The sequence below is a fragment of the Pelodiscus sinensis genome, chromosome 1, assembly GCF_049634645.1.
Source record: "Pelodiscus sinensis isolate JC-2024 chromosome 1, ASM4963464v1, whole genome shotgun sequence".
In the NCBI taxonomy this organism is placed as follows: Eukaryota; Metazoa; Chordata; order Testudines; family Trionychidae; genus Pelodiscus; species Pelodiscus sinensis.
Window position 1 is genome coordinate 131,511,327 of NC_134711.1, and position 26,808 is coordinate 131,538,134.

Below are 26,808 nucleotides of genomic sequence, written 5' to 3' on the forward strand. Positions count from 1 at the left end.
AAAATGGCGATCGGGGCTTTTTGCGGAAAAGCGGATCTAGATTGGCCACGGACGCTTTTCCGCAAAAAGTGCTTTTGCAGAAAAGCATCCTGCCAATCTAGATGCGCTTTTCCGAAAATGCTTTTAACAGAAAACTTTTCCGTTAAAAGCATTTTCGGAAAATCATGCCAGTCTAGACGTAGCCTAAAGGTGAAAGGCGGGCACCCCTAAAAGCAACTGATTAACAATCCAGGACAGGATGAGCCTTCAAGAGATGTTTGGGAATGATTGACATCAACAAGATAACTTTCCGGTCACAGGCTGACAGAGCGGAATCCATTGATTTCAACGGAGAAAAGGATTATAAAAGCAGGGTGCTTTGCTATGGAACTTTGGGTTTGTCTTGCCACCAACTCCAGAAGAGCATCGGCTCGATCTACTGACAAAGGCCCTGCTCTCCCTCTGTGTTCAATCTAGCTTGCCATTAGACTGATACAGAATCTGGACTGGTAACTATAATTATAACAGAATCTGGCAAGACTGTGTGTGTGTGTATGGTGTTTGTGTGCGTGGTTGAAAAGCCGATGCAGCTGTTGTATTCTCAATAAATGCGGCGTACTGCCTTTTCCCCTATAAAAGATCTTGCGTGCTTCGTTTAAGCAGATAAGAAAGAGAGCAGTAACGGTGTAAGAGACAGCATTATCTGGTCCATCCTGTCTAACCTTCACTACACATGAACCAAGTTGAACAAATTTTGGAATAATTCCTTATGCATCGTTTTTTAGTCTCATTTCCTTCAGTCCAGTTGAAGCATATCCTGCTATTTCATGATGTAGAAACTACTAGATGCGGGCTTGGATGAAGGCATCAATCAGACTCCAAACTGGTCACAGAGCAAACTGAGGTGAGCATCATTGTGCATGCAGCTAAGTTCTGCTAAGAATGACCAAAAACCCACCCACCCATACCTGCTAACTTGGAGGTTTCTATGATGCTAATACTTAGTGGGTGGATTCTCTATTGTTCTAACCTTACTCCTACACCTACTCGGGGTAGAAAATATCTTTTGCAAGGGGTGCCAGACTAGCTGGTTATTTAATTCATGCCATAGAAACTTTCTAGCCAAACCTCATGTTTGCTCCTACAGCTGCTCCTCTTCTCGTTGAAGAAGTGGCAGTGAGAGATTTTAGGCTATACACAGAGGAAGACGTGGCCCTCCAGTGGGAACAATGTCTTTCCCCGGGCTTTTCACTCTGAAATAAAATTCCTCTCACCAGGAAAACTTAAGTCAGCAATGACTTGTCTCCCTGAAACACTGCTTCAGCCTCAGGGTTGAAGGCTAAGCAGCACCCATTGCCTGGCCTGATTATACAGTTGATTACAAGATAATCCCTTGAATATTTCATGCAGGAATGAGCGTGCAGTGTCCGGGCAGTGGAGTAACATGAGCAGCTGAGTTGCAGCTTTTAAAAAAAAAATCCCTACTTACCTTCCACCAGGTACCACAGCAGAGTCTTGCAGACACAAACTGAACTGTTTGCAGCAGAAAGAGACCAGGAACCTTTAATCCCTGAGCATTGTCTTTTGACACAGAGCTGAGTCTGATCTAAAGCTCAGCTCTTCTGTTTGTGTTTTCTCCTTCCTGGCCTTCTCGTGAGTTTTATGAGTGACTGTGCCTGTTGCTGATCCTTTATGAAAGAGCAGCAAAAGATGCTGAAATTCCAACAAAGAGGCACCCTGGGCTCTCAGGTTGTGGGTGGTTGTTTTCCTTCCCGCTGTGCTGGTGATTACTGAAACAGAAGGGCTGGCTAATTAGCTGCAGTGTGTAGTTTGCTTAAAGCAGGCTCAAGCTGGGATGGAAATAGCTCTTAGTACTATCCACAAATTAAGCCAGTTCAGAACCAGGAGCAGATTATATACACTATCAACCCAGCCACAGAGACAGCCTTTTAGTACTGTTGCAACTTCCAGCCAAAGCCCTCACTGCAACATGGAAGCACGAACACACGGTAAGTTTATCCTCTGCTTCTTTGCTAATTGTCCATGAGACAAAGTAATTGAGTGGGAGGGAGGGCAGGGAATATTTTGATTGGACTCAAGCTGTTTTCCTTCAGTAGATTTTATTTTTCATGGACCAATAACTGGTAAAAAAAAAAAAAGTCTTCATGGAGTTATAAGCATGGCTTGGTTTTTAATGGCAGAATATAAACGGCAGACTTCAAAAATAAGTCACTGGACGGTGCGTATGACCTTTGTGAGAAAGCAAATAGTAATACGCTTAAGCAAGTAGAGGTAGTAATATTTTGTGTTGGATTTTGCTCTCTTTTTCAGTGTTTTCCTTACTATAGATATAATTGAGAGAGAGAACATTTAGATTTCTATACAAAACAAGTCTACTCAATGTATAAAACATGCAAAGTTTGAATCCCTCATGTATAAGTTTTGACTCATGTTTATCGTTAATATTGCTGAGCCATTCACTGTTACCTTTGTTGCTGTAGTTAAAAATTCAACAGTTGTTTCTAGTATAAGATTTCAGGGGGTTATATCTTTACTCCAAACTTTTAAGATTCCTCTTGATATATGGGAGAGAAAGACTATGCCATCCCCAACTTGCCCCCTCTGCAAAATGATTATTCTTGCAATGTTCTTCAAGTTGCAATCCATATTGCAAAGTTGTCCTTAAGATTCTGGGCCTGACGTTGATGCTGCTAACACATTTTAGACCACGGTTACCCGCACTGTTTTTGATAGAAAAATATTGCCAATTTACATCAGGGCACATGAAAATCTGGCTTTGTAGGCAGCTTTGTGGGGGTTGTGATGGAGAGATCAGTTTCAGAAATCACACACTCTGTGTACCTATATGGATGGCTTGGCTCCCTTCTTTCGAAAGGTCCCCGGATCAATGATCTGTTGTGTCACAGAATGTCATTGCTTGAACAGGGATGGTCAGTTTCTAATCCCAGGGATGGGAAGCGCACTGTGCACCTCCCAAATTCTATCCTGGACCTCTGCAGCAGACATAGTGGTGCATGGTGGATGTGCAGTGCACAGCTGAAACTAGACGCTGACTTCGCTCAGTGTGCCTCATTTACGAAACTAGCTTCTGTGTAAATGCAGTAGATGTTCATAACAGGGCATGAATTCTTATAGATTATTCCCAGGAGCCCCTCATACCATTCCCCCATCCAACAAGCTATAAAAACATCAGAGAGATTGAAAATATTTACTGGAGCGCTACTCTGGCTTAAATTTAGCCAGAGCTGTCAATGCTATGAACCCACTGAAGTGGAAGAAGTCTGATGCACAAGACAGATATCATTCTCTTTTCTCCTGCCCAAGCAAACCGACACTCTCCCCCATGCACATACCCTGTTCATGTGTCTGGCATACCATATGGCCAACATTTAAAGCGGAAAGGACAAAACATGGAAAGTCTTGAATATCAAGTGCAACTGCCTAAATGCTAGTTTTACGGAGACTTTACTGTAACAGCAGTCAAGCACAGTGGGGACTTTCTAGGCCAACAAAACCTGCCAGAAGCAAGCATGCTCTGCGACAGATACTGTCCCACAACTAGAAAATGAACTCTGGTATTTTCCATAAGGCACCCACACATCCGATTCCAAACACCAGCACAACATCAACAGCACACAGCAGTGCTCAATTGACGTCTGCTGGGTCATACTACAGCTATATCACTTGACAGAGTTTGTGTGTCTGTCCATCTGTGAGTCTGTTTGATCAAGAACTCCTTCTAAACGGTAAGAGCGAGGAGCACCAAATGCGGTAGGCAGCTTCCACTCACAATAACTTAAAGCAAGGTCAGGGTTTGGTTGTGCCAGGACAATGGGATGTGCTTGGAATACGATTGTTCCTCATAAAACGTGAAGGGAGGTGTCTGCAAGCAGGCACAGTTATTCTGCAGAATGATCACAAGGAGGTGAGATCACTGGTAAGAGAGTTGCTGGCTGGAGGCGAGGCTCTGGATGTTGTCGGACAATGTACATGAGTAAGGTTCCCATGCTACGAGCCTCCCACTAGGCAGCATGACCTCCTCCCCTTACCCTGGCCAGCACTAGGGATCCACCAGTTGGGCATCATGGCCCTGAGCCCTTCCTACCTGCCATCCCCCTGCCCTTACTGCTGCACCTCCAGTCCCTGCCCTGAGCCCATGTGCATGAAGGCTCTAGCTTCCTCAACAGCAATCTTGCTGCTATAGAAAATACTCATGTTCTCTGCTCTCTGTTGCTTCCACATGAGGCACTGCCAGCAAAGAGCCATGCTCCCACTAGGCTGCCCTTCTTAGTGAGCCAAGCTGCAATGCAGCTGGGAATGAGGCACTTGCAGCTCCTGAGTCGCAGGTCTTCGCATATTCTTTCTAGACCAGCACGGACTTATAAGAATCATTAGGGTCTCTTATGCCAATAACGTTTCCATAGTCAGAGACTATTCAGTGTGTTTACAGAAGAGATCATGGACTCATGAACAAACCACCTGTCATTGTGTAGGTGACCTGCCTATTACAAGCCCCTTGAAATTTTATAATCCTAAGAGTGGAGGTCTAAAGTGCGTAATGTGTTAAAATTATATCTGGTAAGCAACTCCCCAAAACAGAGTTACAAGAGAAAGAGTTTTGTGTTTAATATACTCCCATGAACATCTCATAAGACTCATCTAGGCTACATTCCTCTGTCAAAAGAGAAATGTAAATGAGCCCAATTGAAAGTGCAAATGAAGTGGAGATTTAAATATCTTGCGCTTCATTTGCATATTTGCGTCCGATTGCTGTTTTGAAAAAGGGTTTTTAGAAAGTGAAAGCACAGTCTACACAGGGTTCTTTTTTTTAAAAAAAGCACCCCTTTTCAAAAGAACCCGTACTCCTGAAAAAATGAGGAGCATGAGTTCTTTCAAAAAAGAGGGTTTTTTTTGAAAGATCCCCATCTAGACTGCAGTTTCACTTTTGAAAAACCCTTTTTCAAAACAGCAATTGGATGTGAATATGCAAATGAAGCACGGGATATTTAAATCTCTGCTTCATTTGCACTTTAGTTTGGGCTCATTTACATTCCTCTTTCAACAGAGGAATATAGGTTAGACGAGCCCATAGGGATCAAAGAAACTAGTGACAGACTAGATCTCTTCCATCATCAAGATCACCTTGATGGGGTCAATTCAGGACAAATCCCTGTAGCACAAATTCTAGTGATTTGCTCAGTGTAGCTTTTCAGCCTTCAAAGAAGAATAAAAAAAACTATAATCCATAGGAAGAATTTAGTATTTATTTCTTTGGAAAGAGAAAGAAGGGCTGGAGCGCATGACCTATGAGGAGAGGCTGAGGGATTTGGGCTTGTTTATTCTGCAGAAGAGAAGAGTGAGGGGGGATTTGATAGCAGCCTTCTATTTCCTGAAGGGAGGTTCCAAAGAGGATGGAGAGAGGCTGTTCTCAGTGGTGACAGATGGCAGAACAAGGAGCAATGGTCTCAAGTTACAGTGGTAGAGGTCTAGGTTGGATATTAGGAAAAACTATTTCCCTAGGAGGGTGGTGAAGCACTGGAATGGGTTCCCTAGGGAGGTGGTGGAATCTCCATCCCTAGAGGTTTTTAAGTCTTGGCCTGACAAAGCCCTGGCTGGGATGATTGAGTTGGGATTGGTCCTGCCTTGGGCAGAGGGCTGGACTTGATGACTTCCTGAGGTCTCTTCCAGCTCTATGGTTCTATGGTTCTAATGCTCTCCATTCAGGCCATGGTGTGTCCGTAGAACTACTGTGGGTACTGGCTACTGAAGATTGCAGCCAGAGCCCAGAAATCTACACCACAGTTCAACAGCCCTACAACGTGAGCCTTGTGATCCTGAGTCCATTGGCAAAGGCCAACAACAGGTTTTGGTCTATACTGCACTTTGATTGGACTTGGACATGTAGATCTGTTCCTGGATATGCCATTCTCAAAATCAGGTCTGTAGTTGGAATTTAGGAATCCCTTTCAGACACTGTTTCTAAACATTCCTACAAGCATGCAACTGAAATGTTCTGCTATGATCATTCCTGCCAGTAAGCTCTTCCTTGAGAATGACTGTAGAATGCAAATGCTAAGGGTTTGATGGCCTAAAGCAGGGCTACTCAACTTTGGAAGTCCCGAGAGCCACAATGATACTCACAGCACATGCCAAGGGCTGCAACTTAAGTGTGGTTTCATGTACAGGCAAATATATATGCAAATGTATGCAAATAGCTTATTTCACACTGATGGGCATGAATACAAAGCACTTCCCACAATACCTCGGTACTCCTGGCACTTCCTCTCTAGGGGCTAGACACACCAACACTCTGTACCTGTCTGTTCCAGCCAGGCCATCTGCTTGCATCTTTCAATGCTTATCCCACCCGGGAGATGCCCTGCCAATGCAGAACATTTTCCCAGGGGAGGCAATGTTCAAAGGATCCCACCCACAGGCTGTGCATTGCACTCCATGTAAAACCAAACTGCACTGGGGGCCGCAAACAAACAGGTCGCAGGCTGCATGCGGCCCACAGGCCATGTGTTGAGTAGCTCTGGCCTCAGGCCCATAGAATGGGACAAGAAGCACCTGGAGAGAGGCCTTGTGGAACCATCGGCAGATGCAATTTAACATCAAACTAATTCATATCAAATCATTTTTGGGGTGTCAGCTGAACACACTGAAATGTTTTGATTAGAGTTGAACCAACTCCAAATTAAATATTTTGTTTAGATTTCCTTAACAGAAAATCAATTTTTTTTCCTGCTCAAAAATCAAAATTTGTTCTGGGAAAATTTTGATTTTGAAGTTGCTGCATTTTCCATTAAAAAAATTGACTGAAAATTCCCAAATGACCTTTACTGCTCCCCATTGTGAGTCCAGGATTCACTATCTGCCTCACAGTGAAAGTGAATTTGGTTTATAGCAATTAAAAATGTTCTGCTGTATCTGACCGAGGCTCAGCTAAAAGACAAAGAATACTCAAGTCTCATATGAATACTCAGAATCTCATATGGTCTTATGAGATGTCCAAGGCTTACAGTGAAAATATTGGAGAAATACCTTTTGCATCCTCTGGGACCGAAACTTCCACTTATTAATTATATTCCTGGAAATTTCCCTCATGGCTTCATTATAGGCTTCATTAAAGGAAGTCAAGTGTGAGTCTTCTTGAGTGCCTAAGGAAAGCTGGAGGGTGAGAAATAAGTTCTGCTGACTTCCATTTGATGCTTGTTCTAACTAAGGGAGATTAATCACTATCTTTTATTTTTAAGCTCTTCCATTTTTGGCATTTTGCTAATTGTTCTTTTTACCTGATAGTTGCAGCCAGATAAAGCCAGCCTTTGGAAAGGACATACAAGAGCGGCCGTGGCAAATTCTCTTTCCATTTCTGTGTTCGTAGAACTAGTACAGGTGCTGGTTAGTCAAGGTTTGAGTAGTAGCTTCTCAGGGTACGTCCACACTGCAGTTAAATACCCACAGCTTGGCCATGCCAGTTGACTTGAGCTTGCAGAGTTCGGGCTGCAAAACTGTTAATTGCAGCGTACACGTTTGGGCTCAGGCTTCAGCCCAATCTTCGGGACCCTCCCACCTTGCAGGGAGCAGGGATAGTTTACTCCACCACCATTCTGTCCCTGCTGAAAGCAGAAGGATCTGCTTTCAGGACAGAGATACAAAGCAAAAGGGGGAGGTGCTCCTGCCATCAGTGATCTCCACAAGGGACAGATGCAAACCATTATGGGACTCTCATATTTTCCAGAGCAGGAAGGTGGTGAAGAGATGGACCACTCTTTTCTCAGAGCTTTGCCACGGGGAAAAGGCACTCCCGAGAGCCATTCCATTGCATTCTCTCCTGAGCTTGGAGATGCCAGGGCAGCTGTCACATGTTCTCATTCCTCTATTGAAGGGAGAGTGCTGTAATACATAGATGCTGCCTAGACTAGGGTACAAGAATGTGCTATAGGTGCCCCGACTCCCTGGCCTTGTGGGAAAAACTCCCTTTGGCTTCTCTGGTGTGGCTTCATGATGGCAGTAGCTCCTCTCATCAGACCCACAGGGGGAGGCTCATGCCCATTCAATATGATGCTTTGTTGCCCTCTAGTGGTGAGCCATGGAGGTTGATGAACCTTCTACCACCTTGACTAATGTATCTGGGTCTTATTTTAGGTATTAGAGACTCATGCTTTAAAAACCAGAGTTCCCAGGATGAGCTGCTGCTCTCAGTGATACAACCAGGGGGTATTGTGTTATATGTGGTGGCCCATGAAGTGATTTGAGCATAGGGGATCAACTTCTATCTGTGACCACCATTAGAGGGGGCAGTGCATTCTGTGTGTGTTACATAGCCTGGAACCTCCAGGTACCCTTCACCATTACTGTGTTTTTCTATATTGCCAGTGGAGTGTGATTGGCACTGTGCCTTTTCTATCTATAATTAAGTACTCTTTGTGCTACACACTTACAGCTGTGCATGGCCCTACCACACATACACCCATGTATCTAAGTTTGCAGAGGGAAAGTGTCTTATATTGTTGACAAGTCTCAGAGGAGTAGTTGGGTTTGTCAGTGTCTGCAAAAACAACTAAGAGTCCAGTGGCACCTTGAAGACTAAACACATCCGATGAAGTGGTTTTTATCCATGCAAACTTATTTCCAAATAAATCAATTAATCTATAAGGTGCCACAAGACTTCTCCTTGCTATTGTTATATTTTTGTTTGTTTGTTTGTTTAATAGTTAGAAACTATGTCAATACAAGAGATGGATCATGACTGTGATCCCAGATTGATAGGCCTTGGCCAGAGTTAATGGCTTGCTTAGAAGGCCCATTCAATGTAAGTTTGGAATTTAACATGCCAGAATCAGGTACGAGGTGTGAGCCTAAAATGTGAAACTTCCGGGAGATCAGCCATTCGTCTTAGATTTCTGCTGCCTTCACCCCCAGTAGATTTTGGTTACATCAAACTGGACCTGAAATCTCAGAGCTTTCAGGTCAGGATAAAAGCTGGAACCATACTAGCAGGGCCAGGGTTGGCTCCAATGATCAGGCATTCAAGTCTTCTGAAATTCAAAATCCAGGTTTTGATATTTCTGATTTCTCTCAACTCTGATCAATACATGGAAAATCCAGAGGAGATGTTGAACAATGAAACAATGACGGAAACACCTTTATGAAATATGTTTGGTTGCAATGCAGCTGTGCTATGCAAAATGCAGAATATTTGTTCAGATGTTCACACACAAATATCTGGCTTTCATTTTGGCTTTTTTATGCTCATCTTCCCATACTCAGGTCCTGTGCAAGTTGGCAGAGAGTTCCTATGATGACCTTCACTGACTTGGTCACTTCCAGACATATCTGCACAGAAAGTTCATGTATAGACCTCTCACAGTTTTGTCTTTGACCCTCAGATATTCCTTTAACGCCTTCACATCCTACCCAAAATGGGAAACAAAGAACAGAATCGATGGGGAGCTCCTCAGCTTACAACAACAAATACCTCACGGTTCCTCAAACCCGGTGCTCTGTGCATTTTGGCAGAATCAATGGGGCTTTTGAGCCATCTGGCTGCATGGAGACTCACAATAAATCTGTAAGTAGGATTATGATCATTGACTTATTCCTTTGATGCTTAAAGGTGGGGTGAGGGAGAGACAGAGAGAGTTAGAGGGACTATTAAATGTGCCTTCTATGTTTTACATACGTGACTGTATTATGAAAAGTAATTACGCAAAAAATGCCACTTCCTTGCTCAGCAAATCTGCTCCCTCTGTCTATTCTGAATGACGGCTACTGACTCTAGCCTCTGTCTTATGTTTGTACTCCTGTTTGCTTGTAGGAGGCAACACAGCTCAGAGAGAGGGAGCTGGATTCTGTTCCCTCTTGTGCACCATCAGCAGAGTTGTTAACCACTTTCAGATCGGTAGCAAACCCATGCATGGTCACAGGCTGCTCAAATCCCCGCACCCCTCCCCCCAGTCAAAGCCTACCTAGACTCTACACTTTCTTCCATGCCTCCACCCCTGCTCTGCCCGCAGCCATGACTCTACTCTGGCCCTTCCCCCAAAGTCCCCCCCCCCCCGCTCCTCCTCCCTCCCTCCATGGAACAGCTCACTACAGCACTCAGAAGGAGCTGGAAGGGAGGGTGAGGAAAGGCTGGTGAGCGGGGGGGGGGGGGGGGGGGAGAGGGGGGGAAGCTTGGTTGCTGGTGAGTGCTAAGCATCCACTACTGCGTCTGTGTCAGTGAGGGCAGAATCTGAAGACAGTGCAATCTTGAATGCAGAACCTTCATTCGGGGTGGAAAATAGACCTTGACCTGCAGACCCTAGGATAAGTTTGCAGGCCTTGTCATTAGAACACATACCACAATTAGAGTTTCCAACTATCTAATCAAGCAAACCTAAAGACCCTTGCCCCTCCTCCTGCCCCATCTCTTCCCTGAGGCCATTTCCCTTCTCTGAAGCCCCACCTCACTTCCATCCGTCTCACTCCGGATTTCTCTCTCTCACACCCTTAGTAACTATCACAAGGATGGGGCAAGGGTTTGTGGTGTAGGCTTTAGGCTGAGCCGAGGGGTTCGGAGCTTGGGAAGAGGCTCTGGGCAGAGCCTAGGGCAGGGGTTGGGGTGCAGTAGATGGATGAGGTGCAGGCTCTAGGAGAGAGTTTGAGTGCAGTAGAAGGCACAGGGCAGGGGCAGGGGTTCAGAGCGCTGGATGGGGTGTAGGATGTTGGCTCAAGGAGGGGGCACAGGGCAGTGTGGGTCCAGAAAGGAGGCATGTAGAGTGTGGGCTCCAAGAGGGAGTTTGGGTGCTTTCCACACAGCTCCCATTGGCTGCAGTTCTTGGCCAGTCAGAGCTGCAGACTCAGTGCCAAAGATGGGGGCAGTTCTCAGAGACCCTGTACATCCCACCCCCCAGAGGCTGAAGGGTTGTGCCAGCTATTTCTGGGGGTGGCATGGCATCAGAGCAGGCAGGGAGCCAGCCTTAACCTGGCTGCACCACCAGACTTTTAGCACCCCAAAAATATCCCATATTTGCTTCTGTAGTCTTTGGGAGATTAAACCCAATTCTGGAAAACTCCCAGCGAAAAGAGGAGGGTTGGCAGCCCTAACCACCATACTCCGTGATCGATTTACCTTCTAAACTGTATGCCATTGTTCTGCAATCACTCAGAAACATGGAACCAAGGTGCTATTTTTAGAGTCAGTTTTCTAAGTAAAACAGCATGTTGCACCTACAAGACACTGATTTCTTCGGCGAGAGTGAGAACGAATGAAAGTATAGGCAGAATGAGAGAGGCTGTGGGAAGAATATATAATCATTTAAAGTTCATTCTTTTCATAATTAAAACCAATTTTTTTACTAGCAGTTCTAGAGATTAAAACAAAATGAATAAGCAGCTAACAAATTCTTCAGTTGCAAAACCTCCTATGAGAGCAGGAAAGCATTGCAAAATTAGGGCTTCCCCCTGTTCTCATTGTAGTTTATGGGAAATTTGCCACTCACTTTAGGGCCTGGTCCTAATGCACAGATGTGGCAAAATATCTTTGCCTTGTGTGTGTCAGGGAGAGAGAGAGAGAGAGAGAGATCTCCAGTCTGCACAGTCCAGCTCTCTGTGTAGGTGCAGCAGCAGCATCCCTTTGATGTTGCTATGGTGACCTCTCAGGTGGCAACTGCTGGGATGAGGCACCTGGGTACCTACAGATGATAAACAGGAAAACACCCTCAGCAACTCCTCTACCAAAACCGTGCTCATTCCTTTTCCTTCTGGGCTCTGTGTGCTTCTCTCATTTCCCCACTCACCCACGTATAAAGAAGAGGGGGATAACACTTGAAGATTATCTTCTCTAGAGCCAGCTAATGGATTTCCCTGGATTGCTGCTGGTGCCAACGGCCAGGGAATGGTGACGACTTTACCTATGAAGTGTGTTGCATGAAGTTTTCTGGAAGGGAGGCTGGGCATCTGAGATCTGGTGTTTTCATTGTGGCAGGAATGGATCCAGAGAATCTGCAGGGACTGCCTGTGAGTACAGTGTGAAAAGGACTCAGGCTATAGAATGGGAACATGTTATAAAATGTTGTCTCCAAAGTATTTTTAACTTGCATGTGTAAATCTAGTGGTAAAGGGGACATGCAGACCGTGTATGTGTAGCATATGTATAGTGTGCAAAGGAAGAAAAATGAAAGCAATCCAGTCTGTGCATGAAAGGGTTGCATGCAGGGAGACCAAGGAGGTTGATAGCAGATGCGTGTGGAGCTAGGAAGTGAAACTTAGCTATGGGAGAGATGAACATGGGAGGTGTCAGCACGCAATTCATATCCACATGCATAGTTGTTCAGATCAGTAACTATCAGTGTTCACGCACAGTAAAAACCTGGGCAATTCCCATTTAAAAAACATCAACAGTACACTCTTCAGTTCCTTTTCCCATTCTCAAATACCTCCTTTCACAAGCTCCATGTTTTGACCCCAATCCCAAACAATCAATATGTAAACTTAAAGCTCGCCATGTTATTTGCTTAAAAGATAATATATTCCCATCCAAGCTGCCATAGCTTTCATGAACTACTTGTACCTAGTTCTGCATTGGAGTGTAGGTAAACTAGCCATGAAGTTAGATTGCAAAGGGTGGCAGTGAAAGATGGTTTTCTATACAGTTTAGGATAATGTATGTGAATGGGTAATCTATGTTGTGAGTAACAACAAGCAGTTCTATGGCACCTTAGGCTATGTCTACATTAGGGAGTGGTTTTGAAATAAATTATTTCAAAATAATAACTCCCAAATAACTATTCTGCAATAAGCTTATTCCTCTTTGCAAGCAGAAGTTATTGTTTCAAAATAACAAGCTCTTTATTTCGAAATAACAGGCTTGATAGTGTGGACAATTGCCTTGTTATGTCAAAATAAAGGGAGACTGACAAAGACATCGTGAGCTTTCATAGGTAAAATTTACTTCATCAGACGAGTTGGAGTGGAAATTACAGAATCCATAGTATATATAATAGCAAAAGCAACCAATTGTAAGACCAGTGTTAATGATGCTAATTGAGTCAGTTACAAGTTCCACACTATTAACTTGGGCTTGAATAAAGATACTAACTAGTTGACACATTACAAAGGCAATTTTAAAAGCCTTTGATATTTGCATTTACACATCAAAAGCTATGAATGAGACACATCCAGCCTGACTCAATTAGCATCCATTAACACTGGTCCTACAATGGACAGGTAACTGCTTTTGCTATCCTATATACTCTGCATTCTGTAATTTCCACTCCAGTTCATCTGATGAAATGGATTTTACCCATGAAAGCTCATGATTATGATATACTAGCAGATGTACCCAGTGTTGCTCAGATCTGTTATGGAAGTAATCTTTTGGGGGATTTTTGGAAAATAAATGAAAAACATACGCTTTATTTCAATGATTGTATTTTTTAAAAAATGAAGGGAAATGAAGGCTGGAGTGAGGGTTTGGGGGTAAGGAGAGTCTTTGGACAGATGGTTGGGAACTGGGGGGCGCTTAAGGCAAGGGGTGATGGCCTCAAGGCAGGGGGAAGGAAATGGAGGTGCAGAAGTCAAGGAAGGTAGGAGGTAGGACTCAGGGTAGAGAGCTCAGGACAGGAGGCTGGGAGATGAGGGGGGATTACTGGGGCCACCCATGGCAGCAGGGTGGCATTGCTCTGGCAGTGGCTCTTCCCAGGGGATCCTGGCAGTGCTTTCTGGCTGGCAATTCCTCCTGAGGGATTGGGGCTATGCTCCCCAGAGGGCGGCTCCTTCTAGGAGGGGGGATCCAGGTCTGCGTGCTTGTCAGGTGGCGGTTGGGGTTCTGCAGGCCAGCCCTGGCCTCCAGCTGCACCCCCCGGCCTGCAGTTTGTTTGGGGAAGAGGGGCAACCCCTGGCCTGCAACTGCTCCAAGGGGGGGGCCTTCCTTTTGGGGCAGTGGCCACCTGGACCTGCAGCCTGTTGTTTGGGGACAATGCTGTGCAGGCTGGCCTTGCCATCCAGTGACCCCTCTACAGCCTCCCTCCAGTGGTTACCTGCACCTTCAGGCTGTCTGGGATGAGGGGAGGCACAGGGGGGATTCCCCCCCTCACACACACATCTTGCAGGCTGGCTGCAGGAGGAGCCAGGCTCTGGGGGTTGCCCCCTCCTCTAGCAGGTTCCAGCTCTGGGGCAGGGAAGCTCCTTACACAGTTTGGAGTCTGGCAAGATAGAGGAGCCTCAGCCCTGCTGGCCACTCTCTTTGTGGTGCAGCTGCTCCCAGGGGCTGCTCTAAGTATCGTGTCCCTCCTGTCTGTGCCTCTCCCTTTCACGTCCCTCCAGTCTCTGCCCCCTCCCTTTCCATGTTATGGAAAATAGCCCCATTCCCAGCACTTCCTGTTTTCCAGGCACAACCAGACCCTGACCTGGGTTTAAGTTTGAGTAAGAGGAAGCTGCATACTGCATTTGGCGGTCCTTGCTCTTACAGTTTAGGAGAAATTCCTGAACAAATGGACAAACAGATGCACAGACAGATGGACACGCTTTAAGGGTGTGTCTAGACTACAGGGTTTTTTCGAAATAAGTGGCCTTTTATGAAAAAAACTATCCCTGCGTCTAGACTGCTGCCGCGTTCTTTTGAAAGTAAATCGAAAGAACATGGCAGTTTTTTCGATCACGGAAAACCTCATTTTACGAGGAAGAACGCCTTTTTTTGAAAGTGCTTTTTCGAAAAAAGGCGCTAAATAATGCAAACTGTGCTTTTTCGAAAGAGAGCATCCAGACTGCCTGGGTGCTCTCTTTCAAAAAAGCGACTTGCTTTTTCGAAAGTACTGGTTGTAGTCTAGACTTTTTTTTTGAAAGAGGCTTTTTCGAAAGTATCTTTTGAAAAAGCCTCTTTCGAAAGAGGCTTGCAGTCTAGATGTAGCCTAAATTATATAAGAAGGTTTGTTAGTCTCTACGGTGCCACAGGACTGCTTGTTTTTAAAGTTACTGACTAGCATGGCTACCCCTCTGAGACTATGTTGTGAGTGACGGTTCTACATTTGGGATTATATTTTAATATAGAAATTACAGAATTGGAATCCATGTTGATGTACTATGGCTGTGGTTGGAGCTGAGGCAGCATGGCCTAAGGCAGAGATATGTGAACTCTGGAAAGAAAGTAACTGAGATGGAGAAGGGAAACTGATGTGGCAGACAGTCTGTTGAATGGCTTTGCATTCCCTTTCTTTTAATGGTGCATGTTGGTGGCTCATGCAGGCTACCAATCTTCACTCAAAATTAATTACAATGTACGTCAATACTGATATGGTTTATAGTCATAGCTGGGCATGGGAGAGCTACTCTTTCTAACATCCACTCCTCAACCTTCTTGTCTCCTATATACCCTCTGCCCAGCCCAGCCCTGCCCAGCCCTGTTTCTCCTCCTGTGCCCCAAAGAGCTGAACTCCATGTCCCAGCTCAGACCTCTGATTGCTGCCCGGCACAAACAGTCCCATGTTCCCCAGGAGCACCGTGTCGCTTTACAACATATTCCCAGGCCATAATATATAGACAGAGGATGCTCTGCAGTGCTCAATCCGAGCTCTTGCTCCTATTGCGCCTTGCCCATCTCTACAGTTACTCCTCTTTGTTTACTCAGCTAAGGCTTTCGTGTGCTTGTACAAGAGAAGCCCTGAGCACAGCTCCTTACTTGGGCTTTTTGTTTCTCTCCCTGAGACTTGTCTATTTCTCTTTCAGATAATTAACAATTACCTGGATGGGTCCCAAGGGGAGGCCAGAGGTGGGATATCCCCAGGTGGGATGCATTTTAGGGACAGCAAGAGGAAAGTGGATTACGTCTTAGTCTATCATTACCGGAAGCGCGCTTCTCAGCACCAGCGAGTCGGTGGCTCCCTAGGTCCCTTGCACAGACCTTCCGCCTTGGCTATTGTTTCTAATGGGGAGATGGGGAAAAGCCACTCTCAGCAGCCGCAAAACCAGGGCCTGAATGCATCTCAGCAGCAACGTGTGCAGCCAGTTCCTCAGCTGATCGAGATGAGCCCACTGGATGCCCTAGAGGACGAGAAATGGGAGCAGAGGGAGGAGTATGAGTACAACTTGGTGGAAGCCGGACTGGAGATAGAAAAAGACATCGAGGTAAGAGCACAAGGGGCAGTCCTTCAGCATGGCACTGGACTTCCCATCAGCAAAGAGCTGTCTTGGTTTAGCACTGAAAAGGAGTCTGTGGGGAGAAGAAATCCTGTTTAGTAAGTAGAAAGTAGGACACTGTTAAGTTAAACAACTTGGATTCTGTTAGTTCCCTCCCCCTCTACCCCCAGCAAAAGGCAATACTGAGCAAAAGCCCATTGCAGCACAAAGAGTTATGGCTTAGTGCAGGCAAAGGTTTCAGTTCTATAATGATATACATTAACTATCCATGTTACAGAAACATTGTACTTATTGATGGTGAATATAAGGGACAGCCAAGCTTTACCTCCTGGCTCTCTTCAGATGCAGATTGTAGGCTGGACTATCCTCTCCTCTCACCCTGATTCAAAGCCCCCTGATGTTCATGGACACCCTTTCATTGATTTCAAACCAGCGTGACTCCTCTGCTGTTGCTCTTGCCTAGGGATATGTCTGCCTAATAGCTGAAAGGAATGATTCCCAACCTGCCAGAGTGAGCATGCTCAAAGTAGCAATGTGGCAGGAGCGCATTCCTGCCGGACTCTCTAGGAAGGTACTAGGGCGGCGAACCTACTTGTGGCCTGTTCTGCCAAATGTGTCTACCTGAGCTGGGACTCGCACAACCCAACCTGGTGTAGATTTCCCCTTCAACTAGTGCAAATGAGGAAAATCAAGCCCTGTGTTGTACAGTAATTCCTCATTTAACGCTATAGATATGTTTCAGAAAATGATTGTGCTCAGTGAAAATGTGTTATGCAGGGTCAATTTTCCCATTGAAAATAATGGAAAAGGTGGGGGTTGCGTTTCAAGCGGTGGTGTCTGTTGGGACTGGGACATAAGGTTGTGGTTGAAAGGGGACTGGGTTACAGCAGGGAGGGGAGGTGTTTGGCTCTGGGAAGGGAAGGGGAGGAGAGGAGAGGGGAGGGGGACTGGGATGGGAGTATGCCCCTGTGACGGATCTGCTGGGACCCGCACTGCGTCCAGTGGCGGGGGGAGGAGGGTGGCCGGGGAATAGCGCGGTGAGCAGCGAACCCTCCGCTGCTTTGCAGGGAGGCGAGGGAAGCCCTGTGCAGCTGGCAGCAACGAGCCAGCTGGGGAAATCGTGTTATTCCAGGGACGGTCGTGTAATTCAAAAAATGTTCCCTAAAAAAAAATCGTGCTATTGCGAAAACGTGTTAAACGGGCATGTGTTAAATGAGGAATTACTGTACTTTGATTTCTAATTAATGCATTAAAACTGCCCTCTGATCCCTCCTTTTCCATTGTTAGAAATGTCACAGATTCACTAGAGTTTCCAAGCAAACTAACAGAATTTATCTTTTAGCTTCATGCTTTAGTACTAAGGATCCCTGGTTCAAATCCCATTGACCAGCCAGGAAACGGCTTGTTAAATATCTTTCCAAAGATTCACATTCCCAAAATACAGAAAAGGGGCTGACTATGCTTTTTCTAGAATCGTGCTGATTGGTGCTGGTTTATTTGCTGTGTATATTTCAAGTGTTACTGACCAGAAACCTGTATTGAAATTTTACTAAACTAATTACTTGCTATTGAAATGCAGGGGAGCTCAGAATATGGTAATTAAACTGTGTTTTATTTTTTCATAATGAAAATATTTGCTGTCTAAATACTTGTGCATTTAATTGCATTTTTTCTCCATGAAACTGATCCACCATTAAGTGTTATAAGTGATTTCCATTTTTCTTTATTTTACTGTAATCTTTTAGAAATCTAATGATCTTTTTTCAATAATTGAATGGAATCCAAGCTTTCTTGGTGATGTTACGCCTTCTGTGGGCTGTGTGGATTTCCACTACTCCCTTCTTTTTCTGGATTTCATGGTATGGGGTATGTCTAGACTGCATCCCTCTGTCAGCAGAAGGATGCAGATTAGGCAGGTTGACATTGCAAATGAGGCCGGGATTTAAATATCCCATGCCTCATTTGCATAAAAATGGCCACCGTTTTTGCAGACTCAGCACTTTGTTAGCAAAAACTGCAGTCTAGAGGGGGATCTGTTGAGAAAGAAAGCCTTTTTCAACAGATCTCTCCCTATGCCTCAAAGTAGGAATAAGACCCTCCGGAAAAGGGCACTTTTTCCGGAGGATCGGGGCCAGTGTAGACGCTCTTTTCCGGCTTTTTTAAAAGCCGGAAAAAAGCGGCGGACATTTTTATTTAAATGCCGCGGGGGATATTTAAATCCCCCGCGGATTTCCCTACGACGACTAGTGAAATTTACATGCCCCTTCCGGAAAAGGGGCCAGTGTAGACGTAGCCCTAGTGTCTCTATTCACTCCTTGATTTTTAGTGTACAGCAAAGTTACAAATCTAAGCTCCCAGGCTGGTCATTTGGAAGTGTTGTACAGGTTTCTTTGAGGGTGAGGACTAGTAGAGCAGACAGGGTGATCACAGGTGATACGGTGTTTTTTGTCTCTTATCTTTTTCCTATGTCCATTCAGTTGAGAATGTCCTGATTGTCTGGTTTCATCCACACACGCTGTTGCTATTGGGACTTCTAGTGCATGGGATAGGGTATACTGCCTGTTGTGGCAGGCATCATGTGGTAGGCATGAATTTTGACAGGTGTTCTGATGGCTATTAATCATTGTAACAGGAGAGATATATCTACAAGTTTTGCATCTGTTGTCCTGAAAAGGGTCTGGTGTTGCTTTAAGTTGGTGTTGCTCTGTGGTGGACGTGGTGTGGTTGGGGGTGGTTTGAAGATCAGAAGAGAGGGATCAGGGATGATTTCTTTCAGGATTGTGTCCTCATTGAATATGGGTTGTGGTTGTTTGATGATATCCCATATGGGCTCCCTTGTGGGGGAGGTAGGTTACAACCAGGGTTGTGTGGTCAGAAGACAGTATTTCCTTAGTGCAGCAGGTTCCCTTGGAGTATCTGGATGGACTGATCCAAGCCCCTAACTTCTCAAAGCTCATCATCAGAAAGAAGCTCCCCACAGACCAGGACATACCAGCTCAAAGTGGCACCAGAACACCAGTATCTAAAAAGAGAAAATGGGTTGACTCAATTAATTATAAGCTTTTCAAACTGATATCGATCCTAGGCAAGATAATGAAGCAGCTGATATGAGACTTGACTCACTAAAGAATTAAAGGATACTATAACCAATGCCAATCAACATGGGGTTTTTTTGTAATAAATCCTGCCAAACTAACTTGATATTTTTGTAAGATTACAAGTTTGGTTTATAAAGGTAACAATACGAATGTTTTATACTTAAGACTTCTGTAAGGCATCTGAAATGGTACCACATGCCATTTTGATTTAAAAGATAAAAAAGATATCAAATTAACACAACACACATTAAACGGATTAAAAATTGACTAACAGGGCTCAAAATGTAATTGTATACAGAGAATCAGGTGTGTTTTAGTGGGGTCCTCCAGGGATTTCTTTTTGGCCCTAAGATATTTAACATTTTTATTAATGAGCTGGAAGAAAGCATAAAATCATTATTGATAAAGGTTGCAAATGACATAAAATTTGAGAGAGTAGCAAATAATGAAGAGGACATGTCACTGATGCACAATATTGGAATAATAGAATCACAAAATCATAGAACATTAGAACTAGAAAGGACCTTGAGAGGTCATGGAGTCCAGTCCCCTGCCCTCACTGCAGAACCAACCACTGTCTAGATCATCCCTGACAGGTGGATCATCCCTGACACTGTCTAGATCTAACCTGATCTTAAATATGACCAGTGGATGGAGATTCCACAACCTCCCTAGGCAATTTATTCCAGTGTTTAATCACCCTGATAATTAGGAAGTTTTTCCTAATGTCCAACCTAAACCTCCCTTGCTGCAACTTAAGCCCATTGCTTTTTGTCCTATGCTCAAAAGCCAAGGAGAACAATTTTTCTCCCTCCTCTTTGTAACACCCTTTTAAATACTTGAAAATTGCTATCATGTCCCTTCTCAGTCTTCTCTTTTCCAAACTAAACAAGCTCAGTTTTTTCAGTCTTCCCACATAGCTTGTGTATTGGTTTGAGATCAGGCAAACAGTATGCATTTTAATATAGCTCAGTGTGAATCTATGCATCTAGCAACAAAGAATGAAGGTCATAATTACATGATTGAGGACTCCACCTTGAGAACCAATGACTCCGGGAAAGGGTTTGCAGGTTGTGGTGGATATTCAGCTGAACATGAGTTCCCAGTGCCGTGTTGTGGTGAGCTGGGCTATGTTTGTGCCTTGATTACATAAGCAAGGACATCTTGAATAGGAATAGAGAGGTTATTTTACCCCTGTATTTGATCCTGGCCCAACTGCTGCTGGAACACTGGCTAGTACTGGTGTCGACACTTCAAGAAGAATGTTTATATATAGTGAAGCGGTTGAGAGAGGAGCTATGCTAATGAGTAAAAAACTAGAAAACATGCCTTCTAATGATAGACTTAAAGAGCTCAAACAGGCTCAGCCTTTGGGCAAGGTGAGCGAGGCCTTTGCCTTGAGCCCCGTGCATTCAGGGCCTCATGGCCCCGTGCTGGCAAGCCCCTGGCCCAACCCACCCGACTACTCATTCATTGCACTGACTGGGAGCCGTGTGGCCGTGTGTCTCAGTCACGCTGCCTTGGGCTCCACAAACTCTTTGGCGAGGCCTGAGCTCAAATTATTCAGCTTAGCAAAATGAAGGTTAAGGGGTCCAGCAGAGGAAGGTCTGACACAATCCAATGGCTGAAAGCTGAAACTAGATAAATTCAAACGGGAAATAATGAACGTTTTTAACAGTGAGAGCAATTAACCATGGAAACAACTTACCAAGAGTCATGGTGAATTCTTTTTAACTAAGAATGTTCAATGCAAGACTGAGTGTTTTTCTGATCGATCTGCTTTAGCAATTGTTTTGAGGAAGTGTTTTACCAGAGGTCAGACTACATTATTGCTGTGGTCCTTCATAGAGTCCAAATCTGTGAAGAGTCTTGAATAGTATCAGTGTCCTATGGCAGTGGCTCTCAATCTTTCCAAACTATTGTACCGCTTTCAGGAGTCTGATTTGTCTTGTATGCTCCAAGTTTCATTTGACTTAAAAACTACCGGCCTACAAAATCAGACACACAGATATAAATGTAGCATAACACACTCATTGAAAAATTGCTTCCTTTCTAATAATCATATAATTATAAAATAAATCAATTGGCATATAAATACTCTGCTTATATTTCAGTGTAAATTATACTGAGCAGTACAAATAAGTCAAGGTATGCAATTTTAGTTTGTATTGACTTTGCTAGGACTTTTTTTCAGTAGTCTGTTGTAAAACTAGGCATAAACCTAGATGAATTGATGTACCCAGTGGAAGCCTTCTGAGTACCCCCATTGATGTACGATACACCTACTAAGGCTTGTAGTTCTTAGATCACCTTATGGTTTTTTAATAGCACCTGTTCTGCACATGGGAAACAATATGCACTTTGAACTGAAAAGTAGCTTAACCCTGCTTTGTAATTACTCTGCACATCATTAACCTACATGAACCCATCTCAGTATCTTGAACATCTAACTAGTTGGTCTACTCACCTCACAGCTGAGTAGAGTTCATAAAGCCAATGTTTTTGTGAGCTAAATGACTTTAACTGCCAGGAGTTTAACTGCTACACAAAGGGAGAATGTAATATGATTTTAAAATCAAGTTTCCCTTTTTTATTTTCTTTCCACAATTTTCTTCTTCTAGAGGCTGGAATATAAAATGTTTTCTATTTAAGCAAATACCCTCATCTGGAAAAATATATTCTTCTCACGGCATCTTAATATGGCCTCTGTGTTTACTTTGAGTCTAATGATGAATATCTGGATAAGGCAGGTATCTGATACATTGGCAATTAAAATAAGGAACCAGCATTGAGGCATTAAATTGAATTAGGAATGGTTTTTATAAGAAAGAATCCAGACTATAAATAGCTCCACTTGTAGAAAACAGGCATAACCAGAGTGCCTAGTTCTCTTTTAGGAACTTTCATGTGCTAATTGTCTGCAGTTTGAGGAGGACTGTGAAATCATGCTCATAGGTGAGGGCACATGTTAATAGGTGGGTGGAGTGGGTACAACAAGTCACTGAGGAAATGGGAGAAAATCATTTGATGGGAAAATTTGTCACTGTGTGGCGTAGGAGAGAATGGCTCAAGAGATGGAGGATACTTTGGAAGCTCGGAGGAGACTTTCTAAGGGACATTTGATTATTGGAATTCATGGCTATTCCTCCTATTGCCTCTCACTCTAGCTGTGCAGCATCTCGTTTCCTCTTGTAACGCGCAAAGCACCTTCTCAGTGGTGTTGACTTTGGACCCAGCTGTACCCTCTAATTTCTGACTGACCACAGAACACACAATGTGTGAGGCTAAAAGGGATGTCAGATAGCAGTTTTCAGGTGTCTAAAAGGGTGTCATAAGGAGGAGGGAGAAAACTTGTTCATCTTGGCCTCTGAGGCTAGAACAAGAAGCAATGGGCTCAAACTGCAGCAAGGGAAGTTTAGGTTGGACATTAGGAAAAACTTCCTGTCAGGGTGGTTAAACACTGGAATAAATTGCCCAGGCAGGTTGTGGACTCTCCATAACTAGAGATATGTAAGAGCAGGTTAGACAGACATCTATCGGGGGTGATATAGATTGTGCTTTCCATGAGAGCAGGGGACTGGACTTGATCTCTTGAGGTCCCTTCCAGTTCTAGTGTTCTATGGTTCTATGATTCCATATTAACCTAAACACTGTAGATAAAAGGCCCCCTTTCTATCTTTTTCCATCTCCACTCAAGTATAATTTACCTCTCCCCTGCCAGGTAAGGAATGTCTAACCAGTTCCCAAAGACCTTAAGGCAGTGGTTCTTAACCTCTTTGGCATGATTACCCCTTAAGCTTAACCAATAAACCAAAATTACCCCTCCTCCTTTTAAAACTGTCAATAGACAAAAAGAAAATTACAATTAATCATTTGTATTGTATTTTGTTTTCTCATACATGATGTTGAACAAATTTGAACACCTATTGTATTTTAAACTTATTACCCCCTGAAATATGCCAGATTACCCCTTGAGGGGTAATTACCCCCAGGTTAAGAACTAATGCCTTATGTTCTTTCTTCACTCTTTATCAGTATGCTCCTCTCGAGCTTTAAAACCTCCAGCTTTAATATTACCCCCTTATTTTTTCCTCTAAGGGAAACAGTGATGTTTATTAAACGTATAATAAAGATTTCAAAAGGCCAGTGTATAACATGTCACAGCTCTATAAGCTTTCTTACAGTTTGATGTGATGGTAGAATAGAAGAGCATTTTTCTGAATGACTACTCTGTTTGGTGTTATGAAGGGAGATGGCCTTACAGCGGTGTAGATTTGTGTATTAATAGGTAGAACTAGTAAGTTTATATTTTTCACTATTGTGTGGCAGCTAACCCAGGCCCAGGTCCTATAAGTACTTCATCACTTACTTAATGTTAAGTAGATGAATAATCTTCCCCTCTCTCCTTCAAAAGTAATGTGCAGTTAAAAGCACAATAAAATCCTGTTTCCAAGTGGTCTGTGCCAGAATGCTCTTTGGCAGGTCACTGTGAGCTCTAGAAGAAGATCAGCAGGTTACATGACCTCTTATGGCTAACATGCAGGATTACAAGCACCACCAGACAAGAAAAAAAGAGAAAAGAAAAGAAAAAAGCACAGCTATTTAATAGCATGCTGGAGGAGCACTGCAGTAGCAAATTCAGAAAGACCTGCCTCTAGTTAATAAGCCTCCTCCCCTTCCTTTCCAGTATTATGAATTTGTGGTGATGATCCAGGAAGGAACTTGTACTTCACCTAACACTGAACACAAGTAGTTAACTTAAACTACAATTACATTGTTTCCTTAATGACCACAAATACAAGGTGGTACATTATTCAACCATTGCTATGTAGGACAGTTAAGTAGGAATAGAAGGGGAAGGCATTTGAGATGCATGTTGGCATTGTCAAACAGCATTTAGCAGATGAAGATACCTTTTAAAGCAGTGGTGGGCAACCTGTGGCCCGAGGACCACAGGCGGCCCATCAGGATTCTGGGTGTGGCCAGAAAGACACTTCATTTACCATTGCCCACCTACAAGGTAGCCAGATTCCACTCCCTATTTGCAAATCTGGGAACTCTGTGAGACAGACTTGCAGACGGCATAGCATCTCCTGCACGCCTTGGAGTGAGAAGGCAATAATGGCCAATCCAACTTCCCTGCTTATTATTCAGAGTACAGGGATGGCTTCTTTGTCAGTTCTCCCCTCCCCTCCTCTTTTGTTGGGAGCTTCTCTCCTCAATAACTCAGAAAGCTGGAGCAGGAACAGTTATTTTCTTGGAGTCACATCTGGCTCCTGCGATATTTGTTAGTAGCATCCTCCCCAAGGTTCAGAGCCACTTCACTTTTTAAATTCCAGCTGGCAAATCACATTTTAAAAACCATTTTAAATATATATAGCTTCCCCGCCAAAGTGTGTGGACTGGACTATTATTTGATGAGAGGAGGTGGGTCTGCATAATAATCTCTACTGTGATCAGCACCTTGAAGAGGCTGGCAAGCCTCTGTTCTGTTGTGCCAGCACATCTGTACATTGGGTTTTGGTGATGGGAACTCTTTACTAGTCGCTGGACATGCCAGTCTTTAAGAAATTGATTGAAAAAGAATTATTTTTTCACTGGAAATTTTCCAAAATATTCCTTTGAGGGGGTAACATTTTTTGCTAGTGTAACAGGTTGAGACTCACCGCTGCGACGCCTCCTGCTGGTCACACTGAGAATTAGCTCTGTCCTAAGCAGGGTGCCCGCTTCAGGCTGGTGTCTCACCTGTTGTCGCTCCATACTCGCTCCACGCTCTGTTCTGGACTCAAAATCATGGCTCCACGATCACAGTGTCCTCTTTGGGACACTGCTTTCTGGCAGTGCCCGATACCTCCAGAAAGGAGCAAAAGAGAGAGTGTATCAGCAATCTGCAGATTTGTGCCTCCCATCCTGGCCAACGGCAGTCTCAGTCTAGCCCCTTACCTCATAAAGGCCTCTCCTCATTCTGGCTAGGTGCAGTGCATGGAGAAGGGGTGCCTTGGGCCAGGGAACCTCTGGTGGCAACCTTGTCCTGCCCTTCTCCTCTCCCCCTCTACTCCCTCCCTTTTCCTGGGCCATGTCTTCCCTATGACCCCAGAACCTCAAGGCCCGCAGCCTGGCAAGTGTCAGGCTGGAGCCTCCCTTTCTGTAGCTCTCCCAAGTCTGCCCAGCACTGCTTTCTCTAAGGTGCTCCCCTGGGAACCAGACCTGCAGCTTCCATGGTCAGGCCCCAAGGGCTCACTGCTCTTCTGGGCAGCTCCTTATAACCAGAATTGCCTCAGCAAGCAGTCTTCTCATTGGCTCCTTCTAAGACTTTTCCTGATTGGTCAGGACTCTGTGCAGGCTCCCTCCAGCTTGTTTTAACTCCTTTTGGTGAGAGTGGGGCAGTCACCCTACAACAGCTAGGAAATATTTTCACTGGCTTAAAACATTTTTTTTTCACTTTTTGAAGATTACTTTTCAATTTTTTAAAACAGATTTAGTTTCCACAAGCTGAATTCATCCCCCGCCCCAGCTATTTTTATTGAGAATCCAGACAACTTTTCTTCTGAAGTGATGAGAATTTTAACTAGCTCCATTTAAAAGTATGTAGCTATTTTTAGACTTGCATACAGTAGTGAAGAGCTAGAATAGTTATCCTTCTCCTTACAATTTATGAAGATGGATTGTAAAAATTGCCAAGAAAGGCACTTTAATCTCATAGGAAATATGAAGCGCTCTGCAAGTACTGCACGATTACTACTATATTTGATATAAAATGTGAACCGATTTAAGTTACAGGAATATAAAATGTGACATGTTACACTGGTTTCTAAGGCTACATCTAAACTGCACAATTATTTTGGAATAAGCTATTCCAGAACAGTTATTCAGAAATAGCTTATTTCAAAATAGCACATACACATTAGGGAAGCCTGCCTCAGACTAATTTTGAAGCTTCCCTGCAGTGTAGATGTGCTATCTCAATTTAGAGCCCCAGGAGGAATAACTTAGAATGACCCTGGTGAGGGGCTATTTCAAAATAGCAGAAGTGGAGTGTCTATACACACTTTATTTCAAAATAGCTATTTCTGAATAGGTGTTATTCCTTGTAGAATGAGGTTTACAGAAGTCAGAATAAGCCGTCTGTTATTTCAAAATTATTTCAAAATAACGGAATTGCTGTATAGACACTTGCATAGTTATTTCGGAATAACGGCCATTATTCCAAAATAACTTTGCTGTGTAGACACACCCTAAGCCACTAAGGAAGCTAATTTTGGACCTGATTCTGCTGTGTCGGCTAATGTTGTTATCTTACCCAAAACAAAGCAAGTACCATCTGTAGCTTTTGGGGCAGGTACTATAGCTGTCTCTGGGTTAGTGCAGCACTCAGAACAAAGGGGTACAGTGCTGCTTGGGGTCTCTTACTGTTCCCACAATATAAAAGTTTGATTCTTACTTTCCAATGCATCTAGTTGCAGAACTATTCATTATCTAAACACATTCTGCCTTTGTATGTCACTTGTGTGGGACAAGATATAGGACCTGGCTATATTAAAACTAAATTTGTACCAATGGAGAAGGACTTTCTGAAGTGGATAGGAGTTGA

At 44.0% G+C, this 26,808-nt stretch overlaps 1 protein-coding gene across 1 annotated transcript in view; it reads left to right on the top strand.

The window, feature by feature from the left end:
* Window positions 1–15,720: 15,720 nt before the first annotated feature.
* ANO2 (anoctamin 2) overlaps window positions 15,721–26,808 on the top strand; it is a 264,010-nt gene continuing 252,922 nt past the window's right edge. The window contains exon 1 of the mRNA XM_006128152.3: window positions 15,721–16,107. Coding sequence (XP_006128214.2) covers window positions 15,772–16,107 — 336 coding nt within the window. The 5' untranslated portion in view covers window positions 15,721–15,771. The remainder of the gene's footprint in view (window positions 16,108–26,808) is intronic.